General features: G+C 38.7%; 1 protein-coding gene across 1 annotated transcript in view; it reads left to right on the plus strand.

Moving 5' to 3' along the window:
• slc12a5b (solute carrier family 12 member 5b) overlaps positions 1 to 22,189 on the plus strand; it is a 78,456-nt gene that overhangs the window by 30,945 nt on the left and 25,322 nt on the right. The window contains exons 2-6 of the mRNA XM_041799210.1: positions 14,036 to 14,139; positions 14,297 to 14,437; positions 17,665 to 17,811; positions 19,704 to 19,758; positions 19,858 to 19,988. Of these exons, the coding sequence (XP_041655144.1) occupies positions 14,036 to 14,139; positions 14,297 to 14,437; positions 17,665 to 17,811; positions 19,704 to 19,758; positions 19,858 to 19,988 (578 nt within the window). The remainder of the gene's footprint in view (positions 1 to 14,035; positions 14,140 to 14,296; positions 14,438 to 17,664; positions 17,812 to 19,703; positions 19,759 to 19,857; positions 19,989 to 22,189) is intronic.

A 22,189-nucleotide genomic window follows, 5' to 3' on the forward strand; every position in this document is an offset into this window, starting at 1 on the left:
GGTCAGAGTAGTCTCCTTCTTATTGCTGAATTATGAACACTGTAACCTTGCAAAGCTGATGGATACGCCCATTTCCTTGTTTTTCACTGGCGAATCCATCTTGTGAAGCTCCCATCTGAACCGTTTGGGCCTGGTTAGAAAGTGACAGGACCAATCAGCTATGAGGGGCCGTACTTTCAGGCGCAGCAGAGTCATGAGGTAAACAAGCAGCAGCAAGAGCTGGTGCAGTTATGGAGGAAGAGATTAGTGTGGATGCTGCTAAAGCGCCAGTTTTATCAGGACTTGACGGCATTTCTTCATTAAAAGAAGAACAAAGACAAGTGGTGAGTTGTTTTCTTTTCAAAAACGACAAAAGTCGAGTACTTACATGTCTATAATCGCCATGTTTCACGTTAGTCCTCAGTAGCTGCGCATGCGCAGGTTGCCAACGGCTACATCACATGTTGTGTTGCACTGATTGGCCCTTAGAGATGTGACAGAGAACGTTCACTTAATCATACTCCAAGGATTTTTCAAAGCCTCTGCCTTTTCTCAAATGTTTCCTACTGAAGCTTTCCCAGATGGATGTGTGAAACAAATCCATCTGGCGTGTCAGGTTATGAACACTGACCTTAACTGAGTCAAGTGAGGCTTGCAAGTCTTCAGGTGGTGTTCTGTTTTTTTGTGACCTCCTGAATGAATGACCTCCTGGTAAGGTTCACCACTGTTCCAGGTTTTCTCAATTTGTGGGTAATGGCTGTCACAATGGTTTGCTGGAGTCCCAAAGCCTTAGTAATGGCTTTGTGGCACTTTCAGACTGATAGATTTCTACAAATTTTTTTCTCATCTGTTATTGAATTTCTTTAGATGGAGGCATGATAAAAACTTAGTATGCTAACTAAACTTTACTACTGATGAAAATGGCAGTCTACCCAACTTTTCTTTAGAGCAGTGGTTCTCAACCTTTTTAGCCCGCGACCCCCTAAATAAAGGTGCCAGAGACCGGGGACCCCCACTGTCCCTGAAGGTTGTTGAACAACCATGCACAATCAAGAACAGTAATGTGAAGACGAGGCGGTCCATAAAGAGGGATAAATGGGAGCACTTTCTGGCACCCTGCCAAACTGGGGGTCCATGGAGGTCAGCTAAACCATGGTCCATTGTAAAGTTAAGCTGTGATACCCATTTATGTATTCAACCTCAATAATAACCACTCTTATCAAATAAACTAATATCTTTATTTATTCATATGTGTAGTAAAAAGCCTTCTTAAAAATGAAAAGAATGAAAATGATTTAAAAATAGCTAAAATGGGTTAATAAAAGCAAAAAAAATGGTGGAAAAGGTGGTGAAGTTGGATTTTAAAAGTAGTGGAAATTGGTTAGAAGATTGCAAAAATGGGCAAAAATAGTAGTAAAAGGAAGTTAAAATATGGCTTACATTGTTAAATTTAGTAAAAATGGGTGGAAATTTGGTGAAATGGGATGGAAAATTGATATAAACTGGCATAAAAGGATTAACTGAGAAAGAAAGACTAGGCATCAGCAGAAATTGGTTAAACTAGCAAAACTGGCAATTCAAATAGTGAAATGTGGTCAAAATGGATGTAAAAAGAGTTTGATAGTGGCATTAATGGGTCAACAAAGGCAGTATTAAGCATAAGTGGCAGGATTTGGTTTAGAAGTTGCAAAAACAGGCTGAAAAAAAGTGGAAAGAGTTTAACACTGACCAAAATAGGTGTTAAATGACACAAATGTGTTAAAATTGGTGGGGAAAAATGATGAAAAGGAGTAAAATTGTGACAAAAGTACTGTAAAGTGGCAAAAGTGTAATTTAAAAAATATTCTTAGTTTTTAGGGCATCTGGAGACCCCCTCTCAGTGTTTCGCAACCCCAAAGGGGGTCCCGACCCCAAGGTTGAGAACCACCGCCGTAGAGGTTATTATGATTCAAATCTTGCTCATTTTAATCTGTTGCTGTAGAGAATGTTCACTAATTAGCAGAAGACTTCAACTCAAAATAAGTCATAGATGAAGATTAAAGTCATAGCTTTTCATGTGTGGTATCAAAAACTAATTATACGACACATTTGTAAGTCCTGATTTCAAAGTATGGATTAATAAAACCAGAGTTTATCCTACAGGATGTATGACGATCTAAACTAACATTGCTAAGGAGCCCTTTTATGACATTTATGACCTTTCAAAGTGGTAGCGCAACAAAACATTACCAGTCAATCTGGCAGTGCAAGTTCTGATTTTACTTGTGAGTCATACATCCACTGTAAAGCCATTGGCAAAAGAGCATCTTCTTCTGACAAAAACAGTGTTGGAGACAGAGTGAAAGAGTGTGTCAGCCAGGAGTTATGTCTAAATCAAACAAATGACTTGATGGAATTAGCTTTAATTTCTTAGTTACAGCAGGTGAGGTGAAAATAAATGAGGTATGCATGTGGTTGATGTAATTGTGAGGATGTTGTGCAGCTGATTGGTGCACATCTCTCACATGCTGAAGTTAATTTCTGCCCTCCCCTGTGGCCTCCAGCTGCTAGATAATCCCCTTGAGCCTGCGTCCTATTAAGCTTTTAAAAGCCGGTATAAACTGTCCATTTTGTAATAGCCATGTCACATCAAGGGTACAAGTCCACAACGCCCGCTGCTTTTCATCTGCATGCTGCGCTCCAGTCTTTATGAGCACATTTTATTTTTGGTAAATCTGCAGATACAGAGCCAATCTTGTGTCGTCAATATGTCATGAATGTTTCCATCTAATAACGTGGAGGAGGCGGAGTTTATGACATATACTGAAGCTTGTCTGCAGGGGGAGCTTTAAATTTATTGGTACCATATACAACTTAACATAGGTGACATACACATCAGTCTGTTGTTCTATTGATCAAGAAGTATAAAAGAAGATATTCTAGAAATCAGTACCAACTGAGCTCAAAGTTGTTGTCCCGTACATAATTTTAGGAGCCAAAATGATTAAGAGGTGAGGTTAAATTTTAAAATTGTAACGTTGCATGTCTTAGTACAGCGGCTGTCTCGACGGAGCCATCGTGAAAAAAACTTGGAGTGTGATTGGGTGAACGTTCTGTCTGTCATATCTCTAAGGGCCAATCAGAGCAACAAAACATGTGACGTAGCTGCTATCAAGCTGCGTGTGCGCAGCTACTGAGGAATAACGCGAAACATGGCGATTATAGACATGTAAGTACTCGACTTTTGTCGTTTTTGAAAAGAAAACCAACTAACTGCTGTTCTTTGTTCTTCTTTTAATGAAGAAATGTCATCAACTTCTGATAAAACTGGCGCTTTAGCAGCATCCACGCTAATCTCTTCCTCCATAACTGCACCAGCTCTTGCTGCTGCTTGTTTACGTCACGACTCTGCTGCGCCTGAAAGTACTGCCCCTCATAGCTGATTGGTCCCCTCACTTTCTAACCGGGCCCAAGCAGTTCAGATGGGAGCTTTGCAAGATGGATTCGCCATTTGCTTTGCAAAGTTAGTGGACTCTGCCTCTGGAAGCTGCAGTTCTGTTGCTGTATCTCATTCATGTTTTGTGTGACTTACTTGTGATGGAAAACAATTATTTCAAGCGCAATCACTCAAGCTCACTGCACTAACACAGAGCTCTATAACACTATGGTGTTGCATTGTGAGTAGTTTGCAGCCTTTACTTGGGCGGTGAATTATAACATTTTTTTTCCCCCCATGATGTGAAGTTCATCCATGAAACCAAAACCTTTGTTTGCTGTTTTGTAAATATACTTTATAGAGTATGTTTTTGTGAACAGAGCTAAACAGCATTTTAAAACTCGAAGTAAACAGCAAAGGTGGGTGGAGCTAAACATTGTGCCTCTTGTGCCATCTTTTGTTAACTTTGATTAAGAGCAGCCTGGCAGCAGAATTTACATACTGTGCATTTACATAATTTATTAAAGTTCATACAAATCCAGCAAAGTGCTGTTTGCAGTCATGATAGATCATGTTTAGCTGTCTTTTATTTCCTTGTTACTGGCAAGGCAGTACTGACCAATTTACTGTATTCATTGTCTTAGGAGTTTTATCCAGCAGGGAGTAAGATAAGGAACATTTACCTTTACTTCATTTATTTTTTAAATTTTAGTTTACTTTTTGGTCGAATTTCCTTTCCTTTTCTGTTTTTTACTTTTCTTCTCTATTCTTAACTGTACTTAATTTTACTGTTCTTTACTTTAGTTACTTTACTTTAGTCTAGGTTAGTAAGTTGTACTTTAATTACTTTGGTTTACTTTGTGTTACTTAAGTTTACTTTAGTTTAGTTTACTTCATGTTAATTTTTACTTAGTTACCTTTAGTTATATAGTTTAGTTAACTTTATTTTACTTTGGCTTACTTTACATTACTAAGTTTACTTTGGTTTACTTTAGTTTGGTTAGGCTTACTATACATTACTAAGTTAACTTTAGTTAACTTTAGTTCAGTTTAATTGAGCTTACTTTACACCACGTTAGTTTACTTAACGTTACTTTAGTTAACTATTCTTTATTTTAATGTACTTAAGTTTACTTTGCTTTACTTTACTTGACTTAAGCTTACTAACTTAATTCTAAAATTACTTTAGTTTACTTGGTTATACAGTTTATTTCATGTTACTTTAGTTTAATTAACTCTACTCTGGTTTACTTTACTAAAGTTTTAGTTTAATTAAGCTTACTTTACATTTATTTAGTTTACCTATACTTTATTTCACTTTGGTTAACTTTAGTTCACTTTATGATATTCCAGTTTAGTTAAATCCAATTTAGTTTAAAATACTTTTGTTTAGTTTACTTTACTTTGTTACCTTAATTTAGTAGTGTACTTTACATTATTCAACATTAGTTAAGCAGTGTATTTTACATTTATTTAATTAACTCTAGTTATGTAGAGTAGTAACTTTTCTTAATGTTAACTGATTTTACATTATTCTAGTTTACTTTAGTTTAGTTTAGCCTACTTTACATTACTCTCTTTAATTTAGTTTAGTTTAGCCTACTTTACATTACTCTAATTTACATTAGTTTACTTAATCAGAGTTGCCAGGTCCACGGTTTTCCCACAGAATTGGGCTATTTTTTACGTACTGCTGCGGGTAGATTTTTTGTCCGTGGGTTGAGCAGACCCATTGTTGATGTCTTTTGTATGTGTATTTAATATCCAAACCAGAGTAAACGACTGTATTTACCCTCAAATACAACTAAAGCAACCAGCAGAGAAGAGGAGAACATAAAACATAGCACACAACCAAAGATCTGCTGTGCCACACTGGCACATAGACATACAGAATCAGCACACCTGCACACACACAAGCAATATATGTGGTGTGGCAGAGGCTTTAATGGCTTTTGTTAAATTTAAGTTTTGGGCTTGGTTTTGGGCTGGTTTTTATCGGCCATTGGGCTAGTGTTGTCCCCCAGACCTGGCAACCCTGATCTTAATTTACTCTTGTTTACCTCAGTTACTTTAGTTTACTTTAGTTTAGTTTTTATGTAACTTTAGTTTACTTTAGCAGGGTCCCGTTGCTGCAGCCAGTTCTCTAGGGTCCCATTGCCATATGTAAAATTGTCACTGAAAAACAAAAAATCTCTTCATACAAATGTCTTAATGCTGATAAACACCTTTGTTTCAACGGCACAACCTTGACTAGATCAGGACCCATTTGCTGACATCCATGTACGTTTCAGTCTTAACTCTAATTTTATTGAGACATCATTTTTTTTTATTCAATACAATACATCCATCCCTTTTAACTCTCAGCTTTTATCATAGAAATTATGTAATCTCACTTTTTTTAAGTCGTTGAGATAAAGTTTGTGTGTGGTTAAGCTCATGCACAGACACGGTGATATAAAGAGGTCGTCCCGGGGCAGTAATTCGCTGTAGACATCATGAATGTTGGGGTCAGATGAGGTGGCCTGCCTTGATCTAACCTGCTGGTCACAGACAAAGATTGTTCATCCTTTACATGTTCTCCTCTGCCCACAGTCACCCGTCACCTCAGATACTCTCTGCTGCTTTAATGAGCTTAAAACTGCAGGGCCTCGTTTCTACAGCCATGTTCTCAATTCAGTTCTCCTGTTTGTTGTTCCAGTTCTGTGCTCATGTTTGGCAGTGTTATGGATATATTCCATACATATAGAAAGCTTCTGAAGACAAATTTAAATGCTTTTACACCAGCTTGAACCTTTTAGTTGTTTTTGGTTGCAGTAATTTACTTTTATTAGTCACTAAAAACTTTCTTTAACCTCCCAGGTTTGTTTGTTGTGTTGTGTCTCTGAAAGGTGAGCTTGTCCATGCTTTGATTTCATCAGAAGTTTCTAGGTATCCTGACCAGAAGTTATGCTTAAGTAAGTTATTCTATCAATCTTCTGTAACCTGTTTTCATCTGTAAGCGTGATGTAACAGAGGTGAAAATAGCTGGGCACAGCTCTTCTGGGTGAATCATGGTCAAAAGAGAAAAGTGAATTTTTTCTTCTTCCTGCTTTAGGTCAAGACCAGGTCAAAACAGTGGAATGTTATAAAATTTTGTAGCTTATTGCGGCAGTTTTTAACTGTACTGCACATGTGTGATGTGTGTACAGCAAGCCCTATTTAACTATTTCAGCCTGTACTTTTCATACTTACAAAGTAGATTGTGGTGATGTGACTTTGCACTGAGGTGAACGGTGAGGCTCAAATTAAAAAGAAAAGCAGAAAGCTCTGTAATGATGTTTTGAATGTCCAAAAGAGCCTAAGGAGCACACTCAGAAACAGATCATGGAAACCAAAAATAGTTTCAGGGCTTGTAATAGGGCAGCAGAACTTCAATAAATCATGGATACCAATGCTGTCAGCAATACCAACAATTTCTCTGTCTGGAAAACGAATGTTTTTTTTAAGGTCAAAAGACCTTGAATGATACAGTTTTTTTCGAGTTTGAGCCAGAGGATTTACACAAAGAGGGTAAAGAGCAGCTTCAATTGGATGGAAGGGATTCTAAGAGTGTTGTATCTGTTCAGGATTACAATGGGGCAAGCAGACAGCAAAAACAAAACAAAAATAACCCGCTTTAATCTGACTCTGTTGTTTGGGTAGCTGCTTTTAGTTTGGACCTGTTCTTTAAATATAAGTGAAAAATTCTGCTATAAAAACTTACTGTAAATAACTTTTATATGGAGCACAAACAGCACATTTATCAAGACTGTATAAACATAATGGATGGATCTTTGCCAAAAATACAAAGAGAAATTTAAAATGAGATATAAAACTCCCTAAATTGTATATTTGACATGATGCTTTGTGTAACATCATGCTTTAACCTTTTCCAGGGACAGCTGGGGGGTCCTCAGTCTCTGTCGCTGTTATTTTGGGGGTCACAGGTGAAAAACTTTGGGAACCTTTGCTCTAGATATAGATCAACATCACCAAAAGAGAGTTTCAGGAAAAGATTTAGCTGTTTTAGTGATTGGAATATTAGTCCATGTGTTGTTAAAGGGTCATACGGGCCCTAAAACTTGCCTTTGATTTCTATCTTTTTTCTGTGGCTCTAATGGGATAACACCTTATTCTGAAGAGCCTCCAGGCCTCAGTGCTAGTCATGTCCCTAAAGGCTTTGAGTTACTAATGAACTTATTCTAATGGTGCTCAGCATTAGAGCTGTTTCTATTGTTCATCAGTCACTACTCGTTCATACTTCTCCCTTCTTCCCATTTTTTTCTCTCTTTCTGCTCTGGTGATCAGCTGATTATGGGCGTCCACTCTCTTAAGTACTAAGCTAATCAGATTGTGCCATAGCCTTGTTTGACCAATTGTTACGAACCTGTCATATTCAAAAGCTGTCAATTTTCTCCTGCAGTCAGCCTTTCATTTCAGTGTGGAAGCTGCAACCCTCCTCCACCCCAGCCACCTCCACTCAGTTCATCAGCATCTAGTCCACATAGGCCTTCTGTTCAATTTAGAATTAATCTAATTGAATCATTTACAATATTTATGTTGATAATAGCTTAATGTTGATCTGTAGCATATATTGAAGTACTCTTAAAAAGCTGCTCCAAAATAACGCAGGAGTGCCAGATCCACACAAAAAAAAAAATGATTGCGCATGCTTTAAACACCGAACCCTGCAAACCAGATGAATTGACCAGATTCCATCAGGCAGATCTATCTTGCAAAGCTCAAGTCCAAAACATATGTGCAAGATCTGAGAACAGACCAGACCTATCAGAGTTATGTGAAAGAAACGAGGTGGTACAGTTGGGGTTTAGTGATACAATAAGCTGATAGCAATGACTGCTCAAATGAAGCTAAAGTATAGCAGCTGTTTTATCACATCCTGACAGCATTTTTTAAATTGAAATAAGAGCAAATAACCACACTAAAAGATTTGTACACTTTGGCATGAGTTTGTAAACCCGACCGGATTTAGTTGAACAAAAGCCGATATATACAGTGACAACTGGTGGAGCAATTAGCTCGAATGTAGTTATAGCGGCAATTTTAACAGAACTAGGCCACATATTATCATGAAAAGAAGAGCAAAGAAGCACTGGAGGCTTTTCTTGGCAGAGAAGATTTTTTCGCTCTTTTCCCAGCTTGCTTTGCCATGAGTTTTTAATAGTTAGGGGCAAGCAGCAGTTAGCTTGGATGTAGCTGTAGCATCATATCTGGATAGCATCTTTTATTCAAAGAGGAACAAAGAACCTCACTAAAATCCTCTCATGGCAGAGAAAATGTTTTTACACTTCTGGCAGAAGTTTGATCTGCCAATTAGCTCCACTGTTTGTCATATCACTTACTGAAGCTGCGTATGCCTGTTACCTCATTTTGTCTTGTTGCTCTGATTGATCTGTAATGAATGCGACTGATTGAACATTTGACCAATCACCTTCTAAGAATTTTTTGCCTGTCCTCATGGCAAATATATATCCCATGTGGTGAATATATGAAACAGTCTTTCTGGTGTGTCAGGTTACACATTTTTACCCCATTTTTGCACTCATTTCCACTAAAGTATTTGTGCCTAAATGCCCACAAATCAACCATGACCAACTTTAACTTCTTTTTCACCTGGGCACTCACAGAGAGAAATATGATGCAGATGTGATTGTGTGTAAAGCCTGTACACTAATGATAATAATGGACATTTTAGAAGTAAAATGTGCATAATCGACTGCTCAGGAAACATAGCATTGGTCAATGCAAACATAACATCCGGTGTTATATTTTAATGACTTTTCTTAATACCACCACAATTCCATTTTTAGATTTTCCTTGTGTAGCAGTGATTCCTAATCCCCCTTAAAGATCGCAGCAATGTTAACAACTTACACTACACAGGAAAGAGAAGGCAAAAACACATGCCTTTACACACACAGAAACACACAAAGACATTTAGAAAAACTGGTTAAATCACAATTTTTTAAAAGCTGATTTCACTCTAAGCCGAGAGCTGAAATGAGCTTTAAATGCAGATTTAAAAATCATGCTGGATTACAGAATACTCAGGTGGTTGGCTTTGCAGTGTCCAAACTAGGAGCAGAAATAAAAGATGTGTGTACAGATGTCACAAAGAGCTGCATGGCAATGTCATCACCACAGGTGATATATAACTCTATATATAACTAGAGGTTAGTCTTGTTTTCATGTTAAATGAAGAAGTCTCCAGGATAAGACCTTGTAGTGTCTACGTTATTAATTTAAAGTGATAAAATCTCTCATTCTTCAAGCATCTTAAAATCAACCTCAAATTAAAAAGCTTTCTAATCCAATTTCAAAGGTGAAGGACGTCTTTGGCAGTGCAGTCAGTCGTTCAGCGGATTATGTGCTGCGTGAGAGCAGTTCAGCTGTTATTTGACTCTCCTCTTTGCTCCAAAGATTAGTGAATAATTCTGCTGCAGCTCAGGGACCTGAGAGAGAAGGAAACTTGATTATGTTGCCTTCACTGATCAGGTGTCGCACAATGTCCGTTAATGTGACTCTTTGTGTCGCTGCTTTTGTTGATTCCCTGAACTTAACGCTATTCACAGTCATTCACGTTATTATATGAAAAAAAGTAGGCTTACCGCAAATCTTTCCCAGAATACATTGTTTTCTTTTGTTTGGTCATTTTAAATGGAAAACCGGATGTCCCACAGGGGTCTGGATTGTGTAAATGCCTCAAAATGTGAACATCAATAGAGAGCCGTTGACCGGGATTAAAGAGAGAGTGCATTGCAGACATAATCCTATAAAAGAGGGTGACATCAAAACGACTGTGTTTGGTTTCAGTGGCTTAAAAAAGCTGTGCTAAAACTCCTTGGTTCAGCTTTGTCAGTCATCATGTCTTCGTAAACATACAGCACATTGATGTTGTCCGACCAGGCCGTTCTTGTGAAGGTGAAATGGAAATAACACTGGACCAGAGTCTGGCAGACTTCTTTTCCAGGGCTGTTTCTGTTTTGAGCGTGAAAGCCTTTCGAAGGTTTGGACCATTTCATGCATTTCCAATTTTACATGTCAGACTTCTGCTCCAGCGTTGTTTCCGTTTCAAGCACATGTCAGACTTTATTCCAGAGTTATAGTGCTTAACAAATTTATTAGACCACCCTAACCCTAACCAAAGTAAAGCTTATGCCACAGCTGCCCTAAATTAACAGCATTGGTAATTACCAAAATCATATTTTATGTTTTTGCAATGGTTAATACACCAATATGTAGAAGCTCTTTAACCCAAATTTTATTTTTAATGCTAAAATATAATTATTATTGTTATCCATGAATTTTCTAATTTACTGATTTACAAAAAACTGAAAAAACAGTAAAGCACATTAATATTTCTTGATTAATATGTCAAATTGTAGTTGTTTACTTGCATTCCTGAACAGAAAAATGAGTTTCAGTGGTTGAATGTTATGCTTGAGTAATTTCTGACTTCTCAGAGAAGCCCAGTGAGCCGGCTCAAATTTGGGTGAATTCAGTTTGAAATCCCTCATTCCTGTTCAAAATGGTAAAACATGGAGAGCTCATTGAAAATGAAAGAGTCCGCATTAAAGCACTTCATGATGCTGGATGGTCTTTGAGACAAATATGACAGGTGGTCTAATAAATTTGTTAAGCACTGTATATTTCGCTTCAAGGGTTTCTAACGTTTCTAGTGTTTCATTTCACGTGTCAGACTTCTTTCTAGTGTTATTTCCACATCACATATTTTCAATTCAGTTCAAAACTTTATTCTTGAAAGGACATTGAGGTTTCTCTCATTTCCAATGTCATCAAGATTACAAGCACATTAGAATAAGCAAGACAAAATCAACAGTCAAATACAATCAGTTAAAACCAGCAGAAATCAATCAAAACAATAACAACTGGAAACAAAGTGACTAGAATTTTGAGTGTTTCAAGTCTTTGCAGCTTTCTGTGCATTTTGAGTGTTTCCATTTCATTTCCATTATTTCCATTTCAAGCATTTCAGACCTGTGTTAGACTTTGTTTTTAGAGTTATTTGTTGAGTGCTCTGAGTGTTTTGTTTCAGACATCATTTATAGTGTTTTTTCTAATTTAAGTGTTTCAAGTATTTTTTAGTTCACGGTGAGCTTTTTGCATTTCACAGTCAGTGACTTGAGTGTCTGTCTTCAGTAACTTGCAGTTTTCTTTTACCTGTTTGCACTGTTGTTGCAGTTCTGGGATTTCGGTCAGAGGTATTTGCATTTGTGTTTTCTGTTGATGCAAAACATTTGGTATATGCATTCATGTGAGACCTCCTGGTCCACCTTGATTCTGACTCTAAAGGATAAACTGATACATGCAAAGTCTTTGGTGAATGGACTCCATTGTGATGACTTCATGTACTGAGGGATAAAAGATGAGATGGGCAGAAGACCCACAAGGATCTGAAGTAGATGACTGAATGGAGGTGGTAGAGGGTGGAGGAGGGTTGCAGCATCCACACTGGCAGCCTGACTGCAGGAGAGAAGGTGACAGATTTTGACTATGACCGGTGCATGATGATTGGTCAAATGAGGCTGACACGGAATTTGATTAGCTTAGAAATTAAGAGAGTGAATGCTCAGAATCAGATGATCACAATTTTTCCAGCTATCTCAATAGATAGATTTTTGCATCGTTGAGCTGAGCAGGTAGTGATCAGGCAGTGATCAGGCATTCTGAGCACAAAAAGGCCTCAGCATGAGCTAGATATTGTTGCTGTGCTCACTCATCTTTTAGATGGTGAAAGTTCCAGATCTACAGCGAATCCCATTCCAGGACGGGACATCTGCACAGTGTTTTCATGTTTTCCTAGTGAAAAAGGAGCACATTAAGCACATAAAGCTATTGTAAAAGGTCAGTACATAAGGAAGGAGTTGTCAGCTTTTCACTGTACAACAATAAGCACCGGTGAAAAGTGTGAAAAGTGTTCTGAATTGAAGTTGTGGGCATTGCCAGTGCTAACAAGTCCTTACTGTTGTGATTTACTGTCTTTTGTGTCATTGTTGTTTTCAACAAAATGCTCTAATTTCATGGTAACTATGTGAGATTATTTATTACAGCTTCTTTTGCTGCCCTTTAACTGTTAAAAACTCTCATGGAGTCTGAAAAAAGTCTTCACTTAGAGAGGCACTTAGAAGTATTCTTTGCCAGAACAGTAACGACATGTAAGTCAGAACAGATCGATTGGGAACGGCAGCATAGACACGGCCGAGCACACAAACTCGGATGATCATAGAAAAGGATACAGAACTGCAGTAAAATGGACTGTAATGTATGTGTGTAAACTTCTACCAAACGAATTGAGCTTGTACTTTTGACATTACTCATTTAACGGTAAAGAAGGAGCGCGTTTGTTGACTTTGGTTTCAGGGGAAGCCAAAGGGAATTTCATAGCAGTTTTCCTTTCTTTAGCCTTGAACACTGGTAATGTATCTTTTACGACTTATTGTCTGCTCTCTCTTTTTCTCTCTTTTCCCCAGCCTTCTCACTGAATGCCCTTCATATTACATAACAATAGAGTCATTTGGAAAAAGAATTGTCCAAAATGATAAACAACTCCAATTCCAAAAATGTTGGGGCACTGTGTAAAATGTAAATGAAAATAGAATGCAGTGATTTGCAAATCTTATAAACCCATATTTTATTCTGAATAGAACACAAACAACTTATCAAATGTTGAAACTGAGACATTCTATCATTTCAGAAAAATTTTTTAGCTTATTTTGAATTTGATGGCAACAGCACATCTCAAAAAAGTAGGGACAGGTCAGTAATAGGCTGCAAAAGTAAGTGATACAAATGAATCAGATGGAGGAGCATTTTGCACCTAATTAGGTTAACTGTCAACAGGTCAGTCACATGACTGGGTATAAAAGGAGCATTTTAAAGAGGTAAAGTCTTCCAGAAGTAAAGATTGGCAGGACAATTTCAGAAAAATGTTCCTCAACATAGAACTGCATCGATTTTAGATATCCAGTATATATATATAATGTAATATAATGTAATATCAGTGCTCTTCAGGACCTCAGACAGCCCTGCCTTAAAAATAAGCATGATTCTGTACTGGAAATCTCTGCATTGGCTCAGACACACTTCAAGAAATCATTGTCTGTCAATACAGTTCACTGTGCCATCCACACATGCAAGTTAAAGCTGTGTTACACAAAGAAGAGGACACATATGAACACCATCCAGAAACGCCACTGTCTTCTCTGGACCAAGGCTCATCTAAAATTGACTGAGGCAAAATGGAAAACAGTTTTGTGGTCAGACTAATCAAAATTTTGGGCAGCTATCAGATTTAAAAGGGCTAATATTTTTTGTGAAGTGTTAAAATGTATAGCATATGTAAAGCATAAAAAATAAGCAACAGTAACTTTAAAGCCTTTCTTTTATTCTTTTTCTCAACAATTGTCTAATTAATTTGAATTTCTGTGGCACCGATTTTCCTCTGTTTTTCAGTAACCCAAATAATGGATGGTTTAAAGATATTGATTCATCTTTAATCATACCAGTATCAGTTTTCTTGTGAACATAATTCCAGCTGTGTGCAGCTGTCAGTGACTCACCTCTTAATCTGCTGTTTTTCAGGTGATGGGAACCCCAAAGAGAGCAGTCCTTTCATCAACAGCAGCGCAGCCAGTGACGCAGAGAAAACCCAGCAGTATGATGGCAAGAACATGGCTTTGTTTGAGGTGAGGACACTACCAACTCCGTTTAACACACCGGGATAACTCAAGCTTCCATACTGCTGTTAAACTCATTAAAATTAATGACATCTAAGTTGAAGCCCACATATTTAATCACCAGATATTTTTTATGACCATCTGTTTCTTTGTTTGTTTCTTGCAGGAGGAAATGGATACCAGTCCAATGGTGTCCTCTCTGCTCAGCAGTCTGGCAAATTACTCCAACCTGCCTACCGGCAGCAAAGAGCATGAAGAGGCCGAGAATAATGACGAGGGGGCACGACCTTCCAAAAAACCTGTCAAGGTAGAGTACCACGTAAAGAGCAATGCAATAGTATGCGTCAGATTGATACAACCCTGGCAATGTAAGCAGCACCAATAAGAGCTTTAAATGATAGTGAAAAGTTTGGGGATTGGTTGACAGTCTAGTACATTTACATTCATTCATTTTCTTCCACCTATCTGGAGCCGGGTCACAGTGGTAGCATTCTGAGCAAGTCAATCCAAACATCCCTCTCCCAAGTGCTACTTTCCTACTCCTTCTGGGGGATCCCGAGTCGTTCCTAGACCAAACAGGATATGTGATCCTACCAGCCAATACTGGGTCTCCCTCAAGGTCTCCTACCAATTGGACGGGCCTGGAAGACCTCAAAAGGAGGAACCCAGGAGGTATCCTGATCAGATGCCCAAACCATGACAATTGGCTCCTTGTGATGTGAAGGAGCAGTGGCTATACTCTTTGTTTTCTCCAGATGGCTGAACTCTTTACCCTATCTCTAAGGTTAAGCCCAGACACCCTCTGGAGAAAAGTCATTATGGCTGCTTGTATCTAAGATCTTGTTCTTTTGGTCATTACCCAGAGTTCATGACCAATGGTGAGGGTTGGGAGGTAGATCGACTGCTAAATTGAAAGTTTTGCCTTTCAGCGTAGCTCCTTCTTCACCACAACGGACCAACACAACGCCCACAGTACTGCTGAAGCGCACTAATCAAGCCCCCGAGATACTTGAACACCTTCACCTGAGGCAGAGGCTCACTCTCCACTGGGAGGGACCAATCTAACATTTTCAGGCAGAGAACCTCAGACTTGGAGGTGCTGACACTCATCCTGACTGCTTCACACTCAGCATGTTCCCTTAAGAAGCCCAGCAAGGGTATAGATCTGGTCCACTGCCCCATGGCCTGGACGTAGTCCGCATTGTTCCTCTTGTATCTAAGGTTTGACAGCTGGCTGGGGGCTTCTTTCCAGCACTTTCGAATATACTTAACCTGTGAGGCTGAGTATTGTTCCTCTGGAACACCCTCTGGTCCCCCTTTTTAAAAATATGCCCCCTAAAATGCATGCATAGTAAAGTCAAACTACAGGTTTAGCTTAATTAGGCATTAACCAGACTACTGTCCTTGTCCCAGTATGCACTATGGGGAGACCGGTTGATTGACAGGAGTATGTCTACCTCTGCCAGGGTGCCAGGGTTTTGCACATTTAGTTCATACTATATATGCTCTACTTTTGTTATAAATGAGATGACACCATACTATTAGTACATGCAAATATCAGAAGAAATGCTATTCTCGCTACATGTAACATTTAATGCTCTTCTGCTTCAGGGTTAAAACTCAACCAGGCAACTAAGGAGCATGTACAGAGCACTAAGCGCAGTCTGGTCCGACTGAGGTGTTATAATGCCATGTAGCAGATGCTTTTGTCCAAAGTGACGGATATTTGGGACAGGAGTCCCCAAGGACCTTGCTCATGGGCAAACATTGGGTACTCACTGTGCCCTGAATAGCTTTTGAACACCCAATCTATTGTTTTAATGCCAGTGAGGTAAACCACTGAGCTAACAAGCAACATACACATCCATCCATCCATTTTCTATACCGCTTATCCCATTGGGGGTCGTGGGGGGGCTGGAGCCTCTCTCAGCTGGCATTGGGTGAGAGGCTGGGTACACCCTGGACAAGTTGTCAGTCAATCGCAGGACTGCCACATATACATGCAAGGGAAAATTGATCTCTGATAGTTTGTTTGTCCAACCTTGAGTTGTAGTCCAATTTCAGTCAGACCAATGTTCAAGTCCAGTTTTAAACAGACTAACCACACAGTTTAAGTTTATCCAGGACACTCTGGCTGCAGACCACAGATTTCAGACAGCCCTTCTCAGAAAAAAATAATAGGTCTAACCTGGGGGTTAATTATGTATAGGCCAGTTTCAGAAGTACATACATAAACAAGAAAAGCACTCGGAGAGCACAAACCTCCATCATTAGCCCTATCTCCCAGTAGTACAGAATCCTTTAAAAAATTCCTGGATCCAGACGGTGAACCAGATCACTCGCAAATCTAATCAGTTCTGCCTTATGCCATTTCTGACATTTCCTGAAAATCAAAATCCGTCCCCAACTTTTTGAGTTATGTTGCTAACAAAGTAACAAACTAAGAAATGAACAAACCCACCTGATCACATAACCTCCTTGGTGGAGGTAACAATGCCTCACTTTAGCTTCATTAGCTTTAGCTCAAGCTTGCACAGCTATACTAGTAGTTAACATTACTATGCAGCTGGTGTAGCTAATTTAGCTCTAGCAACGATAACTTTTAAAAATAATAGCTAAAGGTTGATATAGTAAAGGTAGATAAAGCTATGTAGCTTATGTAGCCAACAGTAGCTTTGTGGCTTCATTAGAATATCCATGAGCATTGTGAGCTTTAGATATAGCTATGCTAGCTATGTATCTACATTATCTATGCAGCATACACAGCTAACGGAGCTACGGAAGATACATTTGCTATGTTATAATGTTTTCTTGGAGGAAGGGCTTTTAGCAGACTGTTTACTCTGCTTTATTAAATGATTTGTAGTTAGGTACCTTTTAGTATCCTAACCCTTACCTTGACCGCTATCCTAATTGAGCCAAAGGTTTAATGCATGTCAGTCAGTATTTTGGAGGTTCTAACATGTATATTTGTTCTGACAGATGGGGTGTCTCACAGTCATGGTTTTAGAGAGGTGCAGTCTGAGAGCTACAGTCTCCAGCCAGACCCCTCTGACTTTTTTAAGTGCAAGTCAACACACCTGGTGTGTGAAAAAGGCTGTATGTTTCTTTAGATTTATTACTAAAGAAACCAACCCGAATATCTCTTTTATCTCTTTTTGCTGAAAATTCATATTTTGTATCTATTGCTCCATTTCCACTCCCGCTCAGATGTTCATCATATCTTCTTTCACGTTAATGACTGGTGAAATTTTACTCTATAAAGTTGGTAAAGATCTGGGTTTTTTATCACAAGACAAATGATGCAACATGCAGAAATTTAGTTTTTATAAACAGTGTATAAAACATGTTGAAGTAAGCAGATATGCCACTTATTTTTAAACTACCACTGCTGCTTCTGATGAGAGAACTATCAAAGGAGGCAGAACAAATCTTTGGGCCGATGACAGATTCAAACCAGAAATAAATCTGTTGTTGATTGAACAGTGAGGACCGCGTTCTCTGACATCACCGCTTTTCCTGTTTGTCTCTCAGGCTCCACAGCTCGGCACTTTGATGGGTGTGTACCTGCCATGCATCCAGAACATTTTTGGAGTGATCCTCTTCCTACGGATGACCTGGATGGTCGGGATCGGAGGCGTCTTAGGCTCCTTCATCATCGTCTTCATGTGTTGTTCCACAGTGAGTGAAACTGCAGACGCCTCTACTGTTGAGCAACACAACTGCTCAGGAAACAGATGTCACATGAAAAAGTGGCTTTTAAATAAGACACAACAGCTGTAAACTTTTGCCCTGGCGTGTTTTGGATCTCGAGGGTTACTTCAGCACACATTTACTCAGTAAACAAATTCTGTGTTCAAACTATAAAACAGGAGGTTTAATCTTTATGTGCATTGCACAGATTCTCATTTGCCACCAGCCTCACCACCTTCACCACAATCACCTACTTTTCTTTTGCACACAGCTGTTTGCTACTTAGTTTTAAAAAGTATGCATAAAAGTTATTAATCTTAAATGGTAACACTTAAAATAACCTCACACTATTAAGCATTAGAAAAACAAGATTTAATTTATAATCTATAAAGCATCTTATCATTTTAGATTTCATCTATAAACACAGCTAAAAAAGCTTTAAGGATAATTCGTAAATTAATTTGTTATGTCTTTCATCGTTCTATTTATACTTTAATGGATTCAGACTCAACTTATTGATCAACCAGTTATTAAAGGGATAGTTCTATATCTTTTGACATGAGATTATATGAGGTACTTGGTGAAAGTAGTGCCATCAGCCTCAAAGGATTTCGGTGAGCATTGTGCCTTCAAACAGGGCACACTTGAGGAAACTAGGCTATGTAGTGCCATGCATGGGTACAGTTGCTCTGTGTAATTATCCCACGCCAATGAAATCGGCAGGGGGTTATGTAAAGGGTTCCGTATCTTTGTTTGTTTCTTGTTTGTATGTGTACAAGATAACTCGAGAAAGGAAAGTCAGATCTTCACCAAACTTTCAGGGAATATTGGGATGGTGACAGGGAAGAATTGATTAGATTTTGGTGATGTTTCGCGCACCCGTTCGTTTTTTCTCAGACTTTGAAATTTTGAACACCATAGTAATCAGTTCCTTGGTGGTGCTGCTTAGGCGTGGGTCTGCTGCCTCAGAAGGCCATTCTAGTTAAGCAAGTTTAGGGTAAAATGAGCCAAAAAAAAAAACAATGCCGGCTCAGTTGGATGCTATATTGAAAAATTTTAGTGCTTTATTTTTCACCCAGAAAGCCTCTGTGTTTGGCACTATTTTGCAATCCGAGCTTTGGCTACTGGCTATGTGCTCTTCTGCCTCAGTGTACCTGAACAGCTGTTTGGGTCTGCTTCAGAGAGAAAAACACCAAATTAAGCTAAACCGAGTTATTTCAGCTTAGGTTTTCACTCTACAGCCAACACAGTGTTTTCACTGTAGCTTGTGTAGTTAGCCATTAGAAGAATAAGCAACAGCTTTGGATGACAAATTTCCATTCAGCTCTTCTTTTTGGAGTCAGTTTTTCCAATGTATCTTTAGATAGCTGAAGAGGGACTGTAAGACACCTGCACTCAGTAACACAGGGAACTCTGTAAGGAGAGTGATGTCGGCTGCAGGTGTCTGTGAGCCGCTATCCTCAATCAGAACTGCCCTGAAGAAGTATTGTAACTAAGCCTTACTCGTGACAGCAGTAGCTCTCTTGGACATGGGCTTACACCTAAACTACAAGGTGACTCAGGGTCTCCCTTTCTAACTAGTCTCCACTAAAGTTTCTCTGCAATGGTGATAAATATATGAAGGTGTCATTTTTAAGCATGCAAGTACACTAAAGTTTACTTTCTCGGGAGTGTCACAGAATCACTGAAGGGTCAGTTTGTGCCTGACCAGGCATGTTGTCGTCCCTGTCCTGAATTATTCAGTGTAAACTGATGAGTCAGACTCTTGTGCTTTCGGATGTTTTCTCCCCTCGTCCCTTCGGTTCATGTGGGCCCGTGTTTTAATTTGACATCCCCACCTGCTGCCTCTCAGGAATTCCCTTTGCCCTACTCTGTTTCAGACCATGCTCACAGCCATCTCCATGAGCGCCATCGCAACAAACGGAGTCGTCCCTGGTGAGTGGGCATGTGTCGAGGTGCTTTAGTAGGTTGTGTGTGTGTGTGTGTGTGTGTGACAGAGCAGTGCTTTGACTTGTGTGTGTTTGTGACTCACAGCTGGAGGTTCATATTACATGATCTCTCGTTCCCTGGGGCCCGAGTTCGGTGGAGCAGTTGGTATCTGCTTCTACTTGGGGACCACATTTGCAGGTGCCATGTACATTCTTGGCTGCATTGAAATCTTGCTTGTAAGTAGCCTTAACTTAACACTACTCACATGATGATTGCTTATAATCTGTCACTAATCCTCCTTTTCCTCCTCACCCAGGCTCTGTTAATACAAGTGACCACACTGATGATAAAACTTGATAATAAAGACAACAAATCATGCACATGACTGTAATAATGATCTGACTAAGTCAGACTTTTAAAATAAAGTTTATCCCGGGTATAAAAAGTAATATTGTGCATGGAAGCAGGAGCTCCTCAGGGCCCACCTGAGAAAAGATGAAATTTTGCTGTGAAAAATGAACATCAATTGTACAGTAATTATTTTCATGAATAAAATCCTAACAAGATAGGCCTAAACATCCTTCTTCTTAACATAAGGCCAACCTATTGAGTATGTCAAATTTGGATTTATGTAACTCCTTTTGTTGGAAAACCAAAGCTGATTTTCTCATGGCAATGTGATCTCAAGATATCTAGAAATAACTGTCATCAGATATGAAGTAAAATGAAATTTTTGCATGCGTGTCCTCACAGGGCTTCTGTAGTGATACATTTTTAAGCCTGGTTTAGTCCTGTGCAATTGTTCAGTCATTTATTGGTAACTTTAGCTCACAATGTCTCATTAGGGATGTGGTTGTGGGTCTTTAGCTTGTAAAAACCACTGGTTACATAATATGACAATTATGAAGAAAACACAAGGAAGAATGTTACAAAACAGAAAATCTAAAACCAACAGAAATCACATAATTAGACTTTTTTCTTTTATTTTAGGCAAATCTACACTTGAAATAAAAATACATACTATGAAGGGATTATTGTATGAATATCAGGACTCTTTTTTTCCAAACTTTATTTATAATCTTTCATATTTTACAGGACAAACACGATGTATAGGAACATACATACAAACTTATAACCCCCACTCCCACTCCGCACCACAACACCCAACAAAAACAAAGAGAGAGAAGATACTTATACATACTTAAAGTAAATCAATAATAATAAATGAATGACAATAGGAATAAGTAAATAAAGTACAAAAAAATGCAGAAAAGGGGGACAAGTTAATATTACTTAGTACATACTTGAAAAATGCATGTAACAGACGGGGTTGGGTTGGGTTCTTTGATTGGGTTTAACTGTTAACTGGCAAATGCTTGAGAAGACATAAAAAATGTTGCTCCAAAATGAGTGTAGAGATGGGTATCCATTAAACATTATGTCCAGTTGTTGCAGGTTTTAGGGGACATCTTAGACATGTACACATGGGCGTAGCAGGGGGGGGAAAGGGTACTGATTACCCGGGCCCACAGTAGGGAGGGCCCCTTGAGAAACCTGCAATGAAAAGTGTGTTTTTGTTTATTTTCTCTTAGTAATTAGTGTCATTGTTGAATCAAAAGAGATTAAATGAATTGGACAACAGAGTGAAATTTGTATCAAATAGAGTAAAATACAGTACTGCCCCCCCCCCTTTGAAAATGTCCAAATGGTGTGGTTCAGTGCTGCAAAGAAATGCAAGTAAATTCAGTTCAACCATAGTAAAAATATTGCACAGAAATGGGGAAATTATGGTTAAAAAATACATTAAAATGTAGAGATATTTGTAAAAATGACACAAAATTTGCTGCTTAAGGGGGGCCCTGTGTAATATTCTTTCTGGAGCCCAAAATCCCTAGCTATGCCCCTGCACATAGGATCCATATTTGCATAAAACTTGCAGTTTAACCATAGTGAGATGCAATCTATGTAGTATCTTCAACTGGATTAGACTATGCCTAAGACTGTATTGAATACGCTGTACGGCATGTCCAAATCTTAGCTGCAGTCTCAATATTAAGATCCTGTTCCCACGCGGATTTAGTTTTGTCCAGGGAGGACACATCATTAGACTGGAATATTTTATTTAATTTGGAGATGTCATCTCTTGCAGCCAGATCCCAGTCCAATATAGAGTCAAGGGTGTTTTTGACTGTAATATATGGAAATGAGTCATGCTTTCTGGCAAAACTTTGGACCTGAAGGTATCTAAAGATTAGGACTCTTTTTATACACATTTAAGCATTTCTGATTGATATTTTTTTGTATATTTTCAGTGCTTAGACCCCACAATTGGTGTCATTGTTAAAGGGATATTTCAGTGTTTTTGAAGTAGGGTCATATGAGGTACCTAGCCATATAAGTGGCATTAGCCTCCAATGATTTCAGTGAGCATTGCTCC

This window comes from Cheilinus undulatus, linkage group 11 (assembly GCF_018320785.1).
Source record: "Cheilinus undulatus linkage group 11, ASM1832078v1, whole genome shotgun sequence".
NCBI classification, from domain to species: Eukaryota; Metazoa; Chordata; class Actinopteri; order Labriformes; family Labridae; genus Cheilinus; species Cheilinus undulatus.